We start from the raw sequence: 14,007 nt of genomic DNA, 5'->3' as shown, positions 1-14,007 counted from the left end.
AAACTTTATAGGTACAATAAGAAATATCTCTTAATACCAATCAGACGATCAGTTGATTTTTTATGAACATTAAATTAAATGACGTCTCCGAGTCATATAAAGTTATCATAATTAACTAGCATAAATATATAAGTAAGTACTTACTTAATTAGCATTAGTACTTACTTAATTAGCATTAAAACCTAACTCCAGAAGTACCTAACGAGACGCCAACACAATCAACAACAAAGGACCATATTCCCATGTCACCACCGCTGCCATTCCGTGTGACATTCATACGTGGGTTGCTAGACGTGTTCAAAGGAAATTGAGCTTTAGTAACGGTGAGTCCCCGGGGGTTCGCGAGGGCACGTACTGTCGCTGTCTTCATTATTAGGATCTTTGCGCTGAAATCAAAGGAAGAGGGGGTCCCACGCGATCGCTATCATGAGTTTGACCTCTGTTTGAACTAAAATTAAATTTATTTATTTATATGATTACAATTGAATAGCGTCATTCAAAGCAACGAGCTAGTGACAAAATCAAAAAGGAGATTTAACCAGATGACTGCGACATTTACAATCACATAAGTAAATAAACTAAAGTTAGTAAATTTATGGTTGCAATGTTTTGTCCCCAGCAGGTAGTCAGTGGGTGAACAGCTACCGTACCGCCACCGACACATCAGTAATTAACAATCCATAACCAGCGTCCCTCGTCTATCAAATATCTGTCACATCCATACCACTTAAGTCAGATTGCTAATTGCTAATGTTCGGTGGTTAACCCCACCGAGCTTGCCTCATAGTGTTCGGTGGTGGTAACCCCACCGAACCGGCCTCAACGCGAGTGCCCGCCCTGCGTGCAAAGGAAATAGGCCTCATTCAGGCAGCGCGACTGGTTTAAATTAAATTCCACGTTCGTCCCGTTAACTGTACGTGACACAGCTCCTGTGGGGGCAATTTACGCATTTTTTTGTCCCCAAGTATTTTGTGAAAGGACCGAGTGATTACTCTGTAACATTGGTTACTTAGAAAAATTTATTTGGACGGTTTTTTCTGCGAATAGGCTCGAGCGACGCTGTATTTTTTACCGGCTCCTGAAGAGGAGGTTCTCAGTTTGTCCTGTATGTATTATTTGGTTGTGGTATGCTATTTTCAGTAACGTCAACTTATGTAGAAAGTTCGTCCACTTTTTGCAGAAAGTTCAGTCGATTAGTTGACTTCAGCACTGACCTGCCTTCAAATAGATTAATGATAAAATTCCATCCTGTAGGTACATACATAATTTGTCGTACTAATAGCGTTATTTGTAGACCTTTTTTTCAATAAATAAATAGTAACAGAGCGGGAAATAAAATGTTTAACCATGTGTTGTATTATTATGTAGGTACTTATACTCATCGTCGGAATGAACTTATAACACCAGGCATTTACTTCTGTTATCAATTTATCAATCGGAGTGAGACACGTTGTCCAATCGTACAAGTACATTAAATATTAATACAAAGTGGTAGCAAGCGTGTGTATTGTCTATCGATCAAATACGTAGGTATGTCACAGTCATAACGCGTAAACTGTCAAAGGCACTTTTGGCTGCGAAAGCAGCGGTGTCCTGCCTAAAGTATTTTCGCAACCACAATAACTAATATACAGGGTGTTGCAAAAAGGGTATACTAAGCCGAAACCTACATAATAAATAAATAAATTATGATTTCAGTTTCGGGCTTAGATATACCATGCTGCACATGTAGGTTTCGGCTTAGTATACCCTTTTTGCAACACCTTGTATACGAAACAGTATCTTTAGTAAAAGTTTTTATATGCATACCAAATTTTTATAACTTTTTATATGTATACCTACTTACTCCATTTGTTAATAATTTAAGTAGTAGTCACTAAGCACCTTTATTATTAGGCATGCTGTGTTTATTCTTAAATAGGTAGTGTATTTAGCCCTATTATTTAAAAGTACTTATGTGTGAATTTACCTAATAAACTATCTGTAAATAAACCTTAATAAATAAATAAAAGTCGAATTATACCTCGGATACTAAAATAATATTGCCAGCTTTTATTGAACCTGAGCTGTTTTTTATCCTGAATTTTGTATGTTCATATAAATTTAACATAATACTTTAACCACGAAAAAGTGATGATGACTGAATCTGATGACGTTAGTCAAAACCACAATATTTTTTTGGGTTTTGCAGTCATAAGCTGTTTTAGCCAGTTATGAGTTATGATGGTAACACCTATAAACGTATGTTAATAAAAGTCCAATGTGACAAAGCAGTTTGATTGTTTATACCTTACAATAAAGGTGATAATTTAAGGGTACAATTTAAATCATCACCAAAAAAAATAATTGTACGCTAATACATTGCACCAAAAAAAATAATTAAAACCAAATTAATTAAATCAACTCCAAAATCGAAACCCCAAAAAAAACGTTTAGGTTCCAAAATAAATAAACACGCCTCTAAATAATTGCAAGTTTACAATAGAAAATCTTTTTCGTCGCCAAAACGGATAAATCATCACCAAATTATGCTATACTAAAATATAAACATTGACACCAAAACTAAGTGTTCAATTTTTTTTTTTATCACCAAATTATATGCTTTTAGCGTTAAGTCCACCCTTTGTACTTTTATTTGTAATATCTGTTATAGTTATAGTTATAGAAAAGGGGAGGGCAACCAGTGCCCATTCGCCACTGCGACCTAAAAGATCTATTGTGACTCCCCTTGCCGAGTCAAATCTCACTATCCAGGCCCAGGTCTTTTATAAACCTGATGATCTTACCTGGAGGGAGAGACCTGACATCTATGGGGGCTAATTTGTAGCCGCCCAAGATTCTGTTTCTCTTGTGAATGATGGCCTCACATTCACAGAGAATATGCATGGGCGTTTCGTCCTCTTCATTGCAAAATCTACAAGTTGGAGTATCGGACAGACCCATTTTATGTAAGTGACTGTTCAACCTACAGTGACCTGATAAGGTTCTTGTCAAGACCCTTAACTGGTTGCGTGTGAGCTCTAACGCTCGACGCGTAAATTTCTGCGAATAGCCCACGATTAGGGCTCTTGCATGATGTTGCCCTGGTACATTATTCCAAGCCTCTAAGCTTTGGTTCTGTGCCCAGTCCTTGATCTCGCGACGACTGGTGCATTTTGGTAGCCCGATGATGGGCTCGGGGCCCAACGGTAGGCTTTCTGCTCCCAGACGTGCGAGTTCATCTGCTTCCTCATTGCCATTGATGCCACAATGTCCGGGCACCCATCGCAGGGTCACTCTATTGTTAGCTCCAATTTTGTTCAGGATGAGGATGCACTCTATTATAAGTTTGGAGTTAACTTCTGCAGAAGTCAATGCTTTAAGAGCAGCTTGGCTGTCTGACAGAATAAATATATTCCTCCGAGTGAAGGCTCTATCCAGGTTTTCGTATGCACATCCAATGATGGCATATATCTCGGCTTGGAATACGGAGGCAAACCTTCCCAGGCTCGCATATTTGCGCGCTCTTGGCCTTTCTCCGTAAATGCCTGAACCTGCCAGGCCTTCCTTTTTGGATCCATCGGTGTACCACACAATGTCTCCCGACCGGAAAGTTTGAAGGGCCTTATCATCATTCCACTTCTCCCTTTCTGGTATCTCAACTGAGAAGAGCCTTGAGAAACAGTACTCCGTTTCCATAGCGTCGGAAGGCATCGCCATGGCATGGGTACTGAGAAGCTCTCGGTGGAGCGAGCTGAACACAGCCGAGTGCCATCGGTTCCTGCCTCCTTCAGCAGCCCGTAGCATAGCTGATCGAGCCTCTTTCTGCACATGTATGTGTAAAGGGCTAAGATTCAGCATGGCTTCCATCGCTGCTGTCGGAGTGGACCTTATAGCTCCAGTGGCCATCAGACACGCTAACCTTTGAAGACTACTTAATTGATCTTGACAGGTTTTTTGTTGGGTTTTCCTGTGCCATACTACGCAGCCGTATGTAACCATAGGTCTCACTACGGCTTCGTATAGCCAAAGGGTTAACTTCGGCTTAAGGCCCCATTTTTTCCCAACTAGTCTACAGCACGATCCCATAGCGCACTTAGCTTTCTGGGCTATGTACTGCAGATGTTGATTCCAAGTCAGCTTCTGATCTAGGATTACACCAAGATATTTGGCTTCTTTGGAGAAGTTTACCGTTTCCCCAAAGAGAACCGGTGGTCTCAGACCATCTAGGATCCTTCTTCGGGTGAACGGTACAATTATGGTTTTGCTGGCATTTACAGAGAGTTGATACTCCCTGCACCAGCGCTCTACCATCTTAAGGGCTGTTTGCATCAGATCTGAAATCGTGCTGGCGCTTTTGCCTACGATGGTTATGACGAGATCATCAGCGTAGCCCTGAGTGTCGAAGCGAGCTTCATTGAGCTCACAGAGCAGGGTGTCGACAACAATGGACCACTCCAGGGGCGATAGTACGCCGCCTTGGGGACATCCTCTTGTTATTTTAACCTCAATGCTCTTGTCCAGGAGTGTTGTTTTAACAGTCCTGTTGGTTAGCATCGATTCTATCCACGTAAGTGTGGTGTTGTCGATGTTTTTGTCCCTCATACATTTGAGAATGACATTCGTCGAGGTGTTATCAAAAGCACCCTCTACATCTAGAAAAGCACAGAGGGCAATTTCTTTGTCCTCTAGTGCTTTCTCAATCCTATCAGTAAGTTCAATTAGGGCAGTTTCCGTAGATTTGCCCTTCTGATAGGCGTGCTGCTTCACATGTAGTGGGTTTTGTGTGAGGTAGCCCATTCTAATATGAAGATTGATCACCTTTTCCATAGCTTTGAGCATGAAGGAGGTGAGACTTATGGGTCTATAGGACTTAGGTAGGGACTTGTCTCTATTTCCCGTTTTGGGGATAAAGGTCACCCTCACCCTAGTCCAAAGGTGTGGCATATACCCCCAGGCATAAGAAGCTCTGAAGATTTTTACCACAACTGGAAGGATAATATCACATGCTTCTTGTAGTAGTGCTGGAAATATATTATCCTCTCCCCCGGTTTTGAAGGGCATGAAGCTTTTGATTGCCCATCTAACGCGGTTAGGAGTGAAGACCTGTGAGGCTTTTCTCCAGTCCTCATTACTTGGCCTGATTTTGGTAGGCTGCTGCCCTGTATGTGCATCAATGTGCCCATCCAGCGATCCAGGAAAGTGGGTCTGTGCAAGCAGCCTAAGAGTCTCCTCTGGGGATTCAGTAAAGGTCCCATCTGGTCTTTTAAGCAGTCCCAGATTTGCGGAAGGCGATTTAGACAAAATCTTTTTGATTTTCGCAACATGAGGGGCGCTTTTTACCTCCTCACAGAAGCGCCTCCAAGATTGCCTTTTCGCCTTCCGGAGCTCGCGATTAAATTCAGTGAGGGCTTTCCTATACAAATCCCATTCCTTTGTGATTTTAGCCCTGTTGAATTCTTTCCGAGCTGTTTTTCTTAGATGCTCCAGGTTAGAGTTCCACCAGGGGACCTTAGTGTTAGAGCATCTAGTTTTTAGAGGGCAACTGTTCTCGTAGGCATCTAACATGCACCTTACGAGCTCCTCTACTGTAGATTCGAGTTGCTGTATGGATTTGACGGAGCCTTTTATAATCCCTAGGTTTTCCGAAACTTGGTGTCGATAAACGTCCCAGTTTGTAGCCTTAGGATTTCTGAAGGTCTCCACTTGGCTCTTCCCTATGAGAGCAATGTCGAATCGTATGTGTCTGTGATCAGACATGGATGCCTCTTTCGAGACATGCCAGTTGCAAGCACGTCTTTCAAGTAGATCTGTGCAGATTGTTATATCTAGAACCTCCTGACGCGCACGTGTAACGAATGTTGGTGTGTTTCCATCATTTAGTGTTACTAAGTTGTTAGTCAGGAGGAAGTCGAACAAGATCTCACCTCTCTTGTTGGTATCCGTACTGCCCCAGGCTGTGTGATGGGAATTGCAATCGGCCCCTATCACAAGCTGGGCATTCTGGTCCTCACAATACTCCACCAGTGGAGCGAGGGCCGTCGACGGATCTGTGTGCTCCCCGGGCAGGTAGGCCGAGCTAACAATGAGCTTCATGCCCTCACAGCCGGGTAGCATTACGTGTGCCGCTACTAGGTCATCAGTGCAGAATCCTGGAATCGGCAAAAATTTCATATTCTTTTTAAAGACTATGCAAGCTCTGGGTCTATTGCCACAAGTATTGTATAAAACGTTACCTGCAGCGGTCAGTCCCAGTACCGTGTTTCCATGGATCCACGGTTCTTGTAACAAAGCCATGTCCAGTCCATCCTCTTGGAGGACCTTGCACGCGACGGCACTAGATGCCTTCGCGTGTTGGAGGTTGGCTTGTAAGATTTTCAACATGGTGGTAGGAAGGGAGGGGATAGGATTTAGGATTTGGTGATTAAGGAGGGTAAGTTGAAGGAATTAGGTTTAGGGACTTGGTGGGTTAAGGTGGGTTGTTCAGGGGATTACGGGAGGCCTTCTTGCTGGAGTGCTCCTTTGCCAGAGAGGGCAGCTGCGCGGGCCGCCTCACTCCAGCTGCAGCTCCAGCAGCTCTCCCACGTGGCGCCGGTGCCTTGCGGGCCCCCGGGCGCGCGGGCTTGCCGCCCCGTGGTGCAGCACCCCCGGCCAGCGGCGCGCGTGACGGCCCCGGCCGGTGAGTACATAAACCACTCGGCCCCGCAACTGGCTCTACCGCCGCGCTCGACCCCCCTCGGCTCTCTGCTTCCACCGGCCCATCAGGCCTAGCTTGGCAGTGAGCCGCCGGGAGAGTGGTTTGCGCGGTGGGTTGCTCCACGGCGGCTGCTCCCTTCGGGACTCTGGCCCTGAAAACAGCCCCAGCCATTCCACAGTTGGGACGGAAATTCACGGCCTTAAGTAATTCGTAGGAGTCTTTCGAGAGAGAGAAGGTCAAATGTTGACCATTTTTCTCGAGCCTCCTACCAAGCACTCGCCATGTGCTGCAGTCGAGACCGGCGTTCTGCTTTCGCAGCAGATCGAGGAGGACCTTCGGTTCCGCAAAGGACTTGAAGAAGGCCGTCGCTATCACGGGCCTGGGTAGGGCTTGCCCTTCAACTGTTTTCAGGGCTGCCCCCACCCAGGGCCGAAGTCTGCTGCTACAACCGCAGAGCCAATCCCGACTGGCCTGGTTAAGGCACGTGACGATAATGAGACCGTCTGCGTAGGACACTCCCCCGAAGACGGGTGCTGTCCCTGGCGCAAAATCGGTCACATAGAGCTCTCTCTCGATGGCAGCGTTAAAGAGCGCTACGTCCTCAATATTGAGGGCCCTTCGCTCATCGCGTACTCCCACCTTGAGAGAGCTGGTGGCGGCACTATAGGTGGGTTGGTCCTCCGGGGTCCCATCACACCTAGGTTGCTTCCGCGGTGGATTTGGCGGCGTTTGCTCCTCCGACCTAGTCCTTTTACTGGCCTGGGTGGGAGTAGCTTCAGCCTCCAACTCACTCTCAGTCTCCGCAAGCGGCCTTAGGCAGAGGGCTTTAGCCTCTTCGATGCTTTTGCCCTTTGCCAGCCACATGCGGAGCCTTCTCCTGGCGGCACCTGAGCGAGCCGGTCTTCGGGTAGACACCTGCTCTCTCTGGTTGTCACCAGCCCCTTCAGGGGCGATTTGGTCAGCGGGATTTTCCGGTACCCCAGTGACCAAAGAAGGGACGTTTGGGTCGTCCCCTGCAGTAGCTAACTTAGCTACGTCTAAAATTAAATCTTCCATAGACATGAAGATCCCACGAGTAGCTAGGGAAATAAAGGTCCACCCATACAGAGCCCCGCATGCACAGGTAAGGCGGGAGACGACTGCACCCGGGTTCCGCCTGGTGCCCGGTGCCCTCCGTTTGCGACTAAGCTCCCCCTTAGCCACGCATCCTTCGGCACGGTAGGATCACACCTTGGATTGGGGATTTTTGGAGTCAAGGTTTACTCCTCCAGGATAGCAAGGGATGAAGGAATATGATAGAGTAGGATTAGGAGGGGGCGGAAGGTTAATGCCACTTATACCGGTCAGATATAAGTGACATCTTCCCTTGTCCGGGGTGCGCTGTGCCAGAGTTGTGACCAACAGTGACACAGCGAACAACTGGCTATCCGCAACCTGCCAACCCGCCCGGTCGCATGGGAAGAGTGCGACAGTCCCGTAGAAGATACAATGCAGCAGTCCTTTAAGGTGCTGCCGCAGGGCACAACCACAGGACTCCGGGTTGTAATATCTGTACAATAAAGAGTTAAATAAATAAATAAATTATCCTACCCAAAAACAATATAAAATATAGTATAAAGGTAATCGATTTACCTATATACTATAATCTACTAATGAAAATGAAAAATGAAATGAAAAAAAAAAAAAATGAAAAAAAGTATTTATTTAACCAACTTAACAATCTGACACCTTAAAAGTAATAATAATGTTTAATTGGTTACATGGCTTCCATGGTAGGTGTGAACCTGTGTTATGGACGCCAGTTTCCTCTTAGCAGGTTTATATAAATCTAGGCGTCTTACACGTATAACAAAATAAAGTTAAATGGTAAATAGGTACAATAAGAAAATATAAGTTATATAACGAAAAACGACTGGATTTGCAGAATGACAATGGAGAATTTTTAAGTTTGGGATGAGACTAATATGTAGGCATTTACGGCTTTAAGAGTGGTGCGGCATGAATTTTGAATTTGCGCGATGCTTGTGGACGCAATGTATTGATGTCTAGTACATCGACCTCAATACATCGCGGCAAATTCACCCCTTCTGGACAAGGTCAAATTTGAGCGGCGCCATCCCCCCGCGCCCGCATACTCATATACAGGGGTGAATTTCCCGCGGCCAAAAATTGCGTGGCATCAATGAAATCGGTACTAAAAAACCAAGTTATAATTTTCTAATATTTTTTTCCGGTTAAGTGAAATAGTTATCTATGTGTAGCACTAAATATTGTATTAATAAGATTAATGGATATTTTTAAATAAAATAATAAACCTCCAAATCTTTCATTGCCGTGTCTGTCCCCACGTACCCACGTTTTGTATTATTCTTCATTGATGAAAAAATATTGAGTATTGATAGTTAAACTTAGTTTCATTTGATACATTAATAGTTAAAGTATTGTCACGGAATACATTTATTGAAATATATAAAGAATATAACGAACGGTAAGTGAAAATTCATGTGTCCCAGAACTTCTGTTCATCGCCGTGTCCTAAATATGATCAAGGATATTGTTTTACCTATGAACTTGGGTGACCATCTGAGTGCGCTGGACAATTTTTCTTTCATTGCCGTGGATAGATTTAACTTCTATAAAATTAAGTTTGTCTTCTTGAATAAGCATTCAAAAGAAAGGTTTTTGAAAATATTTACCTTATAAAGTGTTTATTTCTTCGAATAGTTAATACTTTTTTAGTTATTTTTATTTAATGCCTTGGTTTTCATCGCCATGCTTTCATTTCCGTGGCGTCTGTGGCCAATATTTGCTATGGCAATGAAAAAAAAGCCACGGCAATGAAAAAAATTTCATTGCCATGTCTTGTTAAATAATTTTTATTCATTGCCGTGGTTAGGTTATTCATTTCCGTGGCCAGGTTATTCATTTCCGTGACTTATGTTTTCATCGCCGTGGTATGTATGATTAGGCAAAGTTACATATCTTTACCATCTTTTACCTGTAATACAGGTAATACCGATCACTGACATTACCTACAGGACTAGTCAAATTACCTCTTTTTGCAGTGCGTTAAAACGGGTGCGTATCGCGATGTATAAAAACGAAATATATAATATTACATTAATAATAACAATCATCAACATAATTATAATGAACGTTATGTATAAATAAGATCGGTGGTAGCTCAGTGGGGTAAGCGCCCGCTTCCCACGCCAATGATGCGGGTGCGAATTCCGGCACTGACATGTACCAATGTGTTCCTTTTGAATTTAAATACAATGTATACCATCACTCTTACGGTGAAGGAAAACATCGTGAAGAATCCTGCATATCTACCTATAGATTTAGCACATCTAGATAATATGTGAACCCACCAACCCGCTGTGGACCAGCGTGGTGGGAAATAGTCCAAGCTTAGAAAGGCAGCTTAGACCTTGGGGATATGCACATTGCGCAAAGGTCCCATTCGAGAGAGACAGGTGCAGGTACTTACACCTCCCACAGATAGTAGAATAGAATATAATAGAACAAACATCTCTGCAGGAACTCAGCTGGATGCTAAGTGGCCTTAATGCTGCTTGCACCGTGTAGGCCTCCGTATGAACTTGGGCAAGACAAAAGTCATGTAGAATGTTCACATAAAACCGGAGCCGGTGATCGTTTGTGAGACAACTATCGAAGTTGTGCAATAATATGACTACCTGAGGCAGACTATTCGGCTAGGCAGAAGCAACTTCGACAAGAAGGCTGAAAGGCGCATCCAACAGTCTTCAACCATTGCGCCCTGCCAGTTACGACATATGGTGCATATACGTTGACACTGATGGTGGGACTGGTCCACCGATTTAAAGTCACTCAGCGTGCTATGGAGAGAGCTATGCTTGGGGTTTCTCTAATGGATGGTATCAGAAAAGAGGTTATACGTCAGAGGACTAAGGTTACCAACATAGCTGTCAAAATATGCAAGCTTAGGCAGGTAGCCGGTAGTGGCTGAATTCGGAAGACCGAGGACCGAGTGTTGTGGCGCTCCTTGGGAGAGGCCTATGTCCAGCATGGGATGATTATAGGCTGATGATGATAACATGTACATTTCATATTATTATACCAATTAAAATATACTATGATTTAGCATAAAGTTCATAAAATATCCATCATATCACATAATCTGTTAAATTACACAACACCATCAAAACCTCTAGCACCACAACCTAAAGATAGGTGTGATGACGAGAAAAGCGAGGAGGAGCGGTTAAGTGCACATATTCATCAAAAGCGAAGCGGGGCTACATGGGGAGACGCTCTATGTTTAGGTTTTGGTGCAAGGAGTTTTGACTGCGTTATTATTATTGGCGCTATGTAGGGAGACGCTTAGCTGACCAACATGTGCACCTAACCACACCTATCTTTATATTTTGGTGCTAGGTGTTTTGCCGGTGTTGTGTAATTCAGCACAGATTATGTCATAGTATATTTTATGAATTTTACATAAAATGAACAGTATACGAATTGGATATTATACCTTATGAAAATATAGATGTTATAGGTAAGGTTTATCATATGTTGTGAACGTTATTAGTGTGAAATGAAGCATTTTGTTTTATACGTCGCAATACGGACCCCACAATGCTACTTAGAGAATTCCATACTATATTTTTATTTTTTTTATACATACTGTCGTTCTTTTTTTCGTTCCAATATGTATCCAAATATTTCTGCCATACATACCTGTCTAAGTTTGCGTTTCCCACACAGTTTTTTTAAAAAATTGCAGTGGTTTGATTCTTTCATTTCCATTGTATACAAATCTTTCATTGCCGTGGAAGTTTGTTTCATTGCCGTGGGCCTTTGTTTCATTGCCGTGGACGCTTGTTTCATTGCCGTGAACGCATGTTTCATCGCCGTGGCACGAAATTTTTAATCATCCCTATCTCATTCAGTTTTTAACTTATCTGCTACCCATTTAGTAAGAACACTAACATTAACAAAAACTTTAATAAAAGCGTTTTTCTAATATAAAAAACCTTAAGATAAAAAAGTCCACGGAAATGAAGATTTTTTAGGACTTGTTGAAATCCACCCACATACATTTACCTATCATCATCATGATCATCAGCCAATAATCATCCACTGCTGGACATAGGCCTCTCCCAAGGAGCGCCACAACACTCGGTCCTCGGCCTTCCTCATCCAACCACAACCCGCCTAAGGTCGTCAGTCCAGCGGGCAGGAGGGCGTCCCACGCTGCGTTTGCCTGTTCGAGGTATCTACTCGAGAACTCGTCTATCCCAACAGTTATCGGTTCTTCGGCAGATATGACCAGCCCACTGCCATTTCAGCTTGCATATTTTGACAGCTATGTCAATAACCTTAGTCCTCTGACAGATAACCTCATTTCTGATACGATCCATCAGAGAAACCCCAAGCACCAAGCACTTAACTATAATAAATTGTATTTCAATTCCTTATTTCTATAGAATTTATTGGTACATGGCAAAATTCAAACCCTCGGCCACACGAATGGGTGTCGAGATGGCGTAACGGATAGATTTTACTAGGCACATACTAATGATGATGAAGCGTCCGTAGTCGAGCGGGCCTCAGTGATCGTAACTGATCGCTGAGGTTAAGCAACAACTGACACGGTCAGCCATTGGATGGGTGACCAATTTCAAGTGGTGCTTTTCTGGACGCTTCCGTGCTTCGGACGGCACGTTAAGCCGTGGGTCCCGGTTGCTGCTTCGGCAGCAGTCGTTAAGCCTAGTCAGAGGCCTTCGGGCGGCTTAAAAACATCTGACAGTCGGGTTGCCCACTTACCCGACAACTCTCTCAGCACAAGCTTGCTTGTGTTGGGGTCCACCAACCCGCACTTGGCCAGCGTGGTGGACTAGGCCTAAACCCTTCCTTCACTGGAAGGAGACCCGTGCCCCAGCAGTGGGGACGTAATGGGTCGTGATGATACTAATGATTTAATTAATTCATAAAGCAATTGAAAAAGTGACTTTGTTTTGGGATAAGCTATTTATTATTTGGTATAAACTTAATTTTTAATTCAATTCAATTCAATTTATTTATTTCAGATTAACAAGATCCATAGTTGTTAGTATGTACAATTTATTCTTAAGAGCTAGTGTTAGTATACATGGCGAATATAATAATAATATTGAAATAATTAAATTTGTACTACTTTAATAATAATACCTTTATCAGATAGGGCCAACCTCTGTATGGAGTTTCATCCACCTCTGCATCAGTGGCAACTCCCAACGATCCGTAAACACACTGAGGATACTGTTGGCGCTGCCGCGTAGCCGAAACAGCAGTGACGCGCACCTCTTTCTTATGATGGCTGCAAAACCGTCAGTGAGAGCCTTAATATTTACTTTTACTTTTTTTGGTTTGAAAGGATTATTAAAATGATACTGATAAAAGAATATATTGGTTACATCTATATAGCGATGATATACTTTATTTGGTTTGAAATAAATTTTAATGGTGTCAATATAGTTTTACAGTATGCAGTAAAAAATAATTTGGTTCATTTCAAAAATATTTTGGGAAGCATGATTTGGTGATGATTTATCCGTTTTGGCGGAGATTTCGAATTTATTGGCGGCAGTATCATATAATTTCTGGTGGAGGTTTAAATACAAGCCATAATTTAAAGTTAAACTTTTACTTTTCATAATTTTCGCCCCTCATAATAAGTAACAAATTCATTAAATCTACGGTGATTGACTTATTTTTAACACACGTCTTTACCGTTTACCTAAAATTTTACGTGATTAATCAGTGCGATGAAAATTCCTATGACCTCTCTATCTATGCCTACTACTATAAAAAACCTAAATAGTAAGGGAATGGGTGAAATATACTTATTTAATTCCGAGACGAAATCCTTAGGGATGAAAAGATCTACTTTCATGCCGGTTTTCAGGGAATTCATACTTACTTTCAGAACACGAGTGATAATTTTATTATCACTTGTATTTTTTTTTGCTTTTACGTCTACGTATTGGTGAAAACAAACTGTAAATAATACAGACTGACATTTGAGCACGGATTTCCATATTTGCGGTGGCGAAATCCAAAATCAAAGGCTGCGGTTATTTATATGCAAACACGACCTTTTGTAACAAACAAAATGATTATACAAATTCCATCAAGTCCATTAGTTTGTATGTTGAAAGGGATTGTTTTTGTGTAAAGGAAATAAAAAAAAACTAGTAGGTATGTACGTTTATTTCGCAGCTAAGGCCGAGTTTTTTGATCCGTGGTCAACTTTAACCATTAGTCAAGTCACTTGTCAAACATGACAGCTGCATACGATTTTT

The 14,007-nt window shown here is 42.7% G+C and overlaps 1 protein-coding gene across 1 annotated transcript; it reads right to left on the bottom strand.

Moving 5' to 3' along the window:
- Window positions 1-2,736: 2,736 nt before the first annotated feature.
- On the bottom strand, window positions 2,737-6,876 carry LOC125489714. Its single transcript, XM_048626522.1, has 3 exons — window positions 6,216-6,876; window positions 5,331-6,131; window positions 2,737-4,811 (listed from the first exon to the last, which is right to left on the bottom strand). The coding sequence occupies exons 1-3, from the start codon at window positions 6,361-6,363 to the stop codon at window positions 2,737-2,739; spliced, it is 3,024 nt and encodes a 1,007-aa protein (XP_048482479.1). The 5' UTR covers window positions 6,364-6,876.
- Between the last annotated feature and the right edge of the window lie 7,131 nt (window positions 6,877-14,007).

Source organism: Plutella xylostella, chromosome 16 (assembly GCF_932276165.1).
Source record: "Plutella xylostella chromosome 16, ilPluXylo3.1, whole genome shotgun sequence".
In the NCBI taxonomy this organism is placed as follows: domain Eukaryota; kingdom Metazoa; phylum Arthropoda; class Insecta; order Lepidoptera; family Plutellidae; genus Plutella; species Plutella xylostella.
The sequence above is the reverse complement of the archived record's forward strand: the minus strand, read 5'-3'. Positions and strand labels throughout refer to the sequence as shown.

Coding starts and splice junctions, on each gene's coding strand:
- LOC125489714 (XM_048626522.1), bottom strand. CDS start 6,363: ATGTTGAAAATCTTACAAGCCAACCTCCAACACGCGAAGGCATCTAGT. Junction 6,132..6,215: donor ACTGGGACTGACCGCTGCAG/GTAACGTTTTAT, acceptor TGCCGATTCCAG/GATTCTGCACTGATGACCTA. Junction 4,812..5,330: donor GCAATCTTGGAGGCGCTTCT/GTGAGGAGGTAA, acceptor TCATGCTCAAAG/CTATGGAAAAGGTGATCAAT.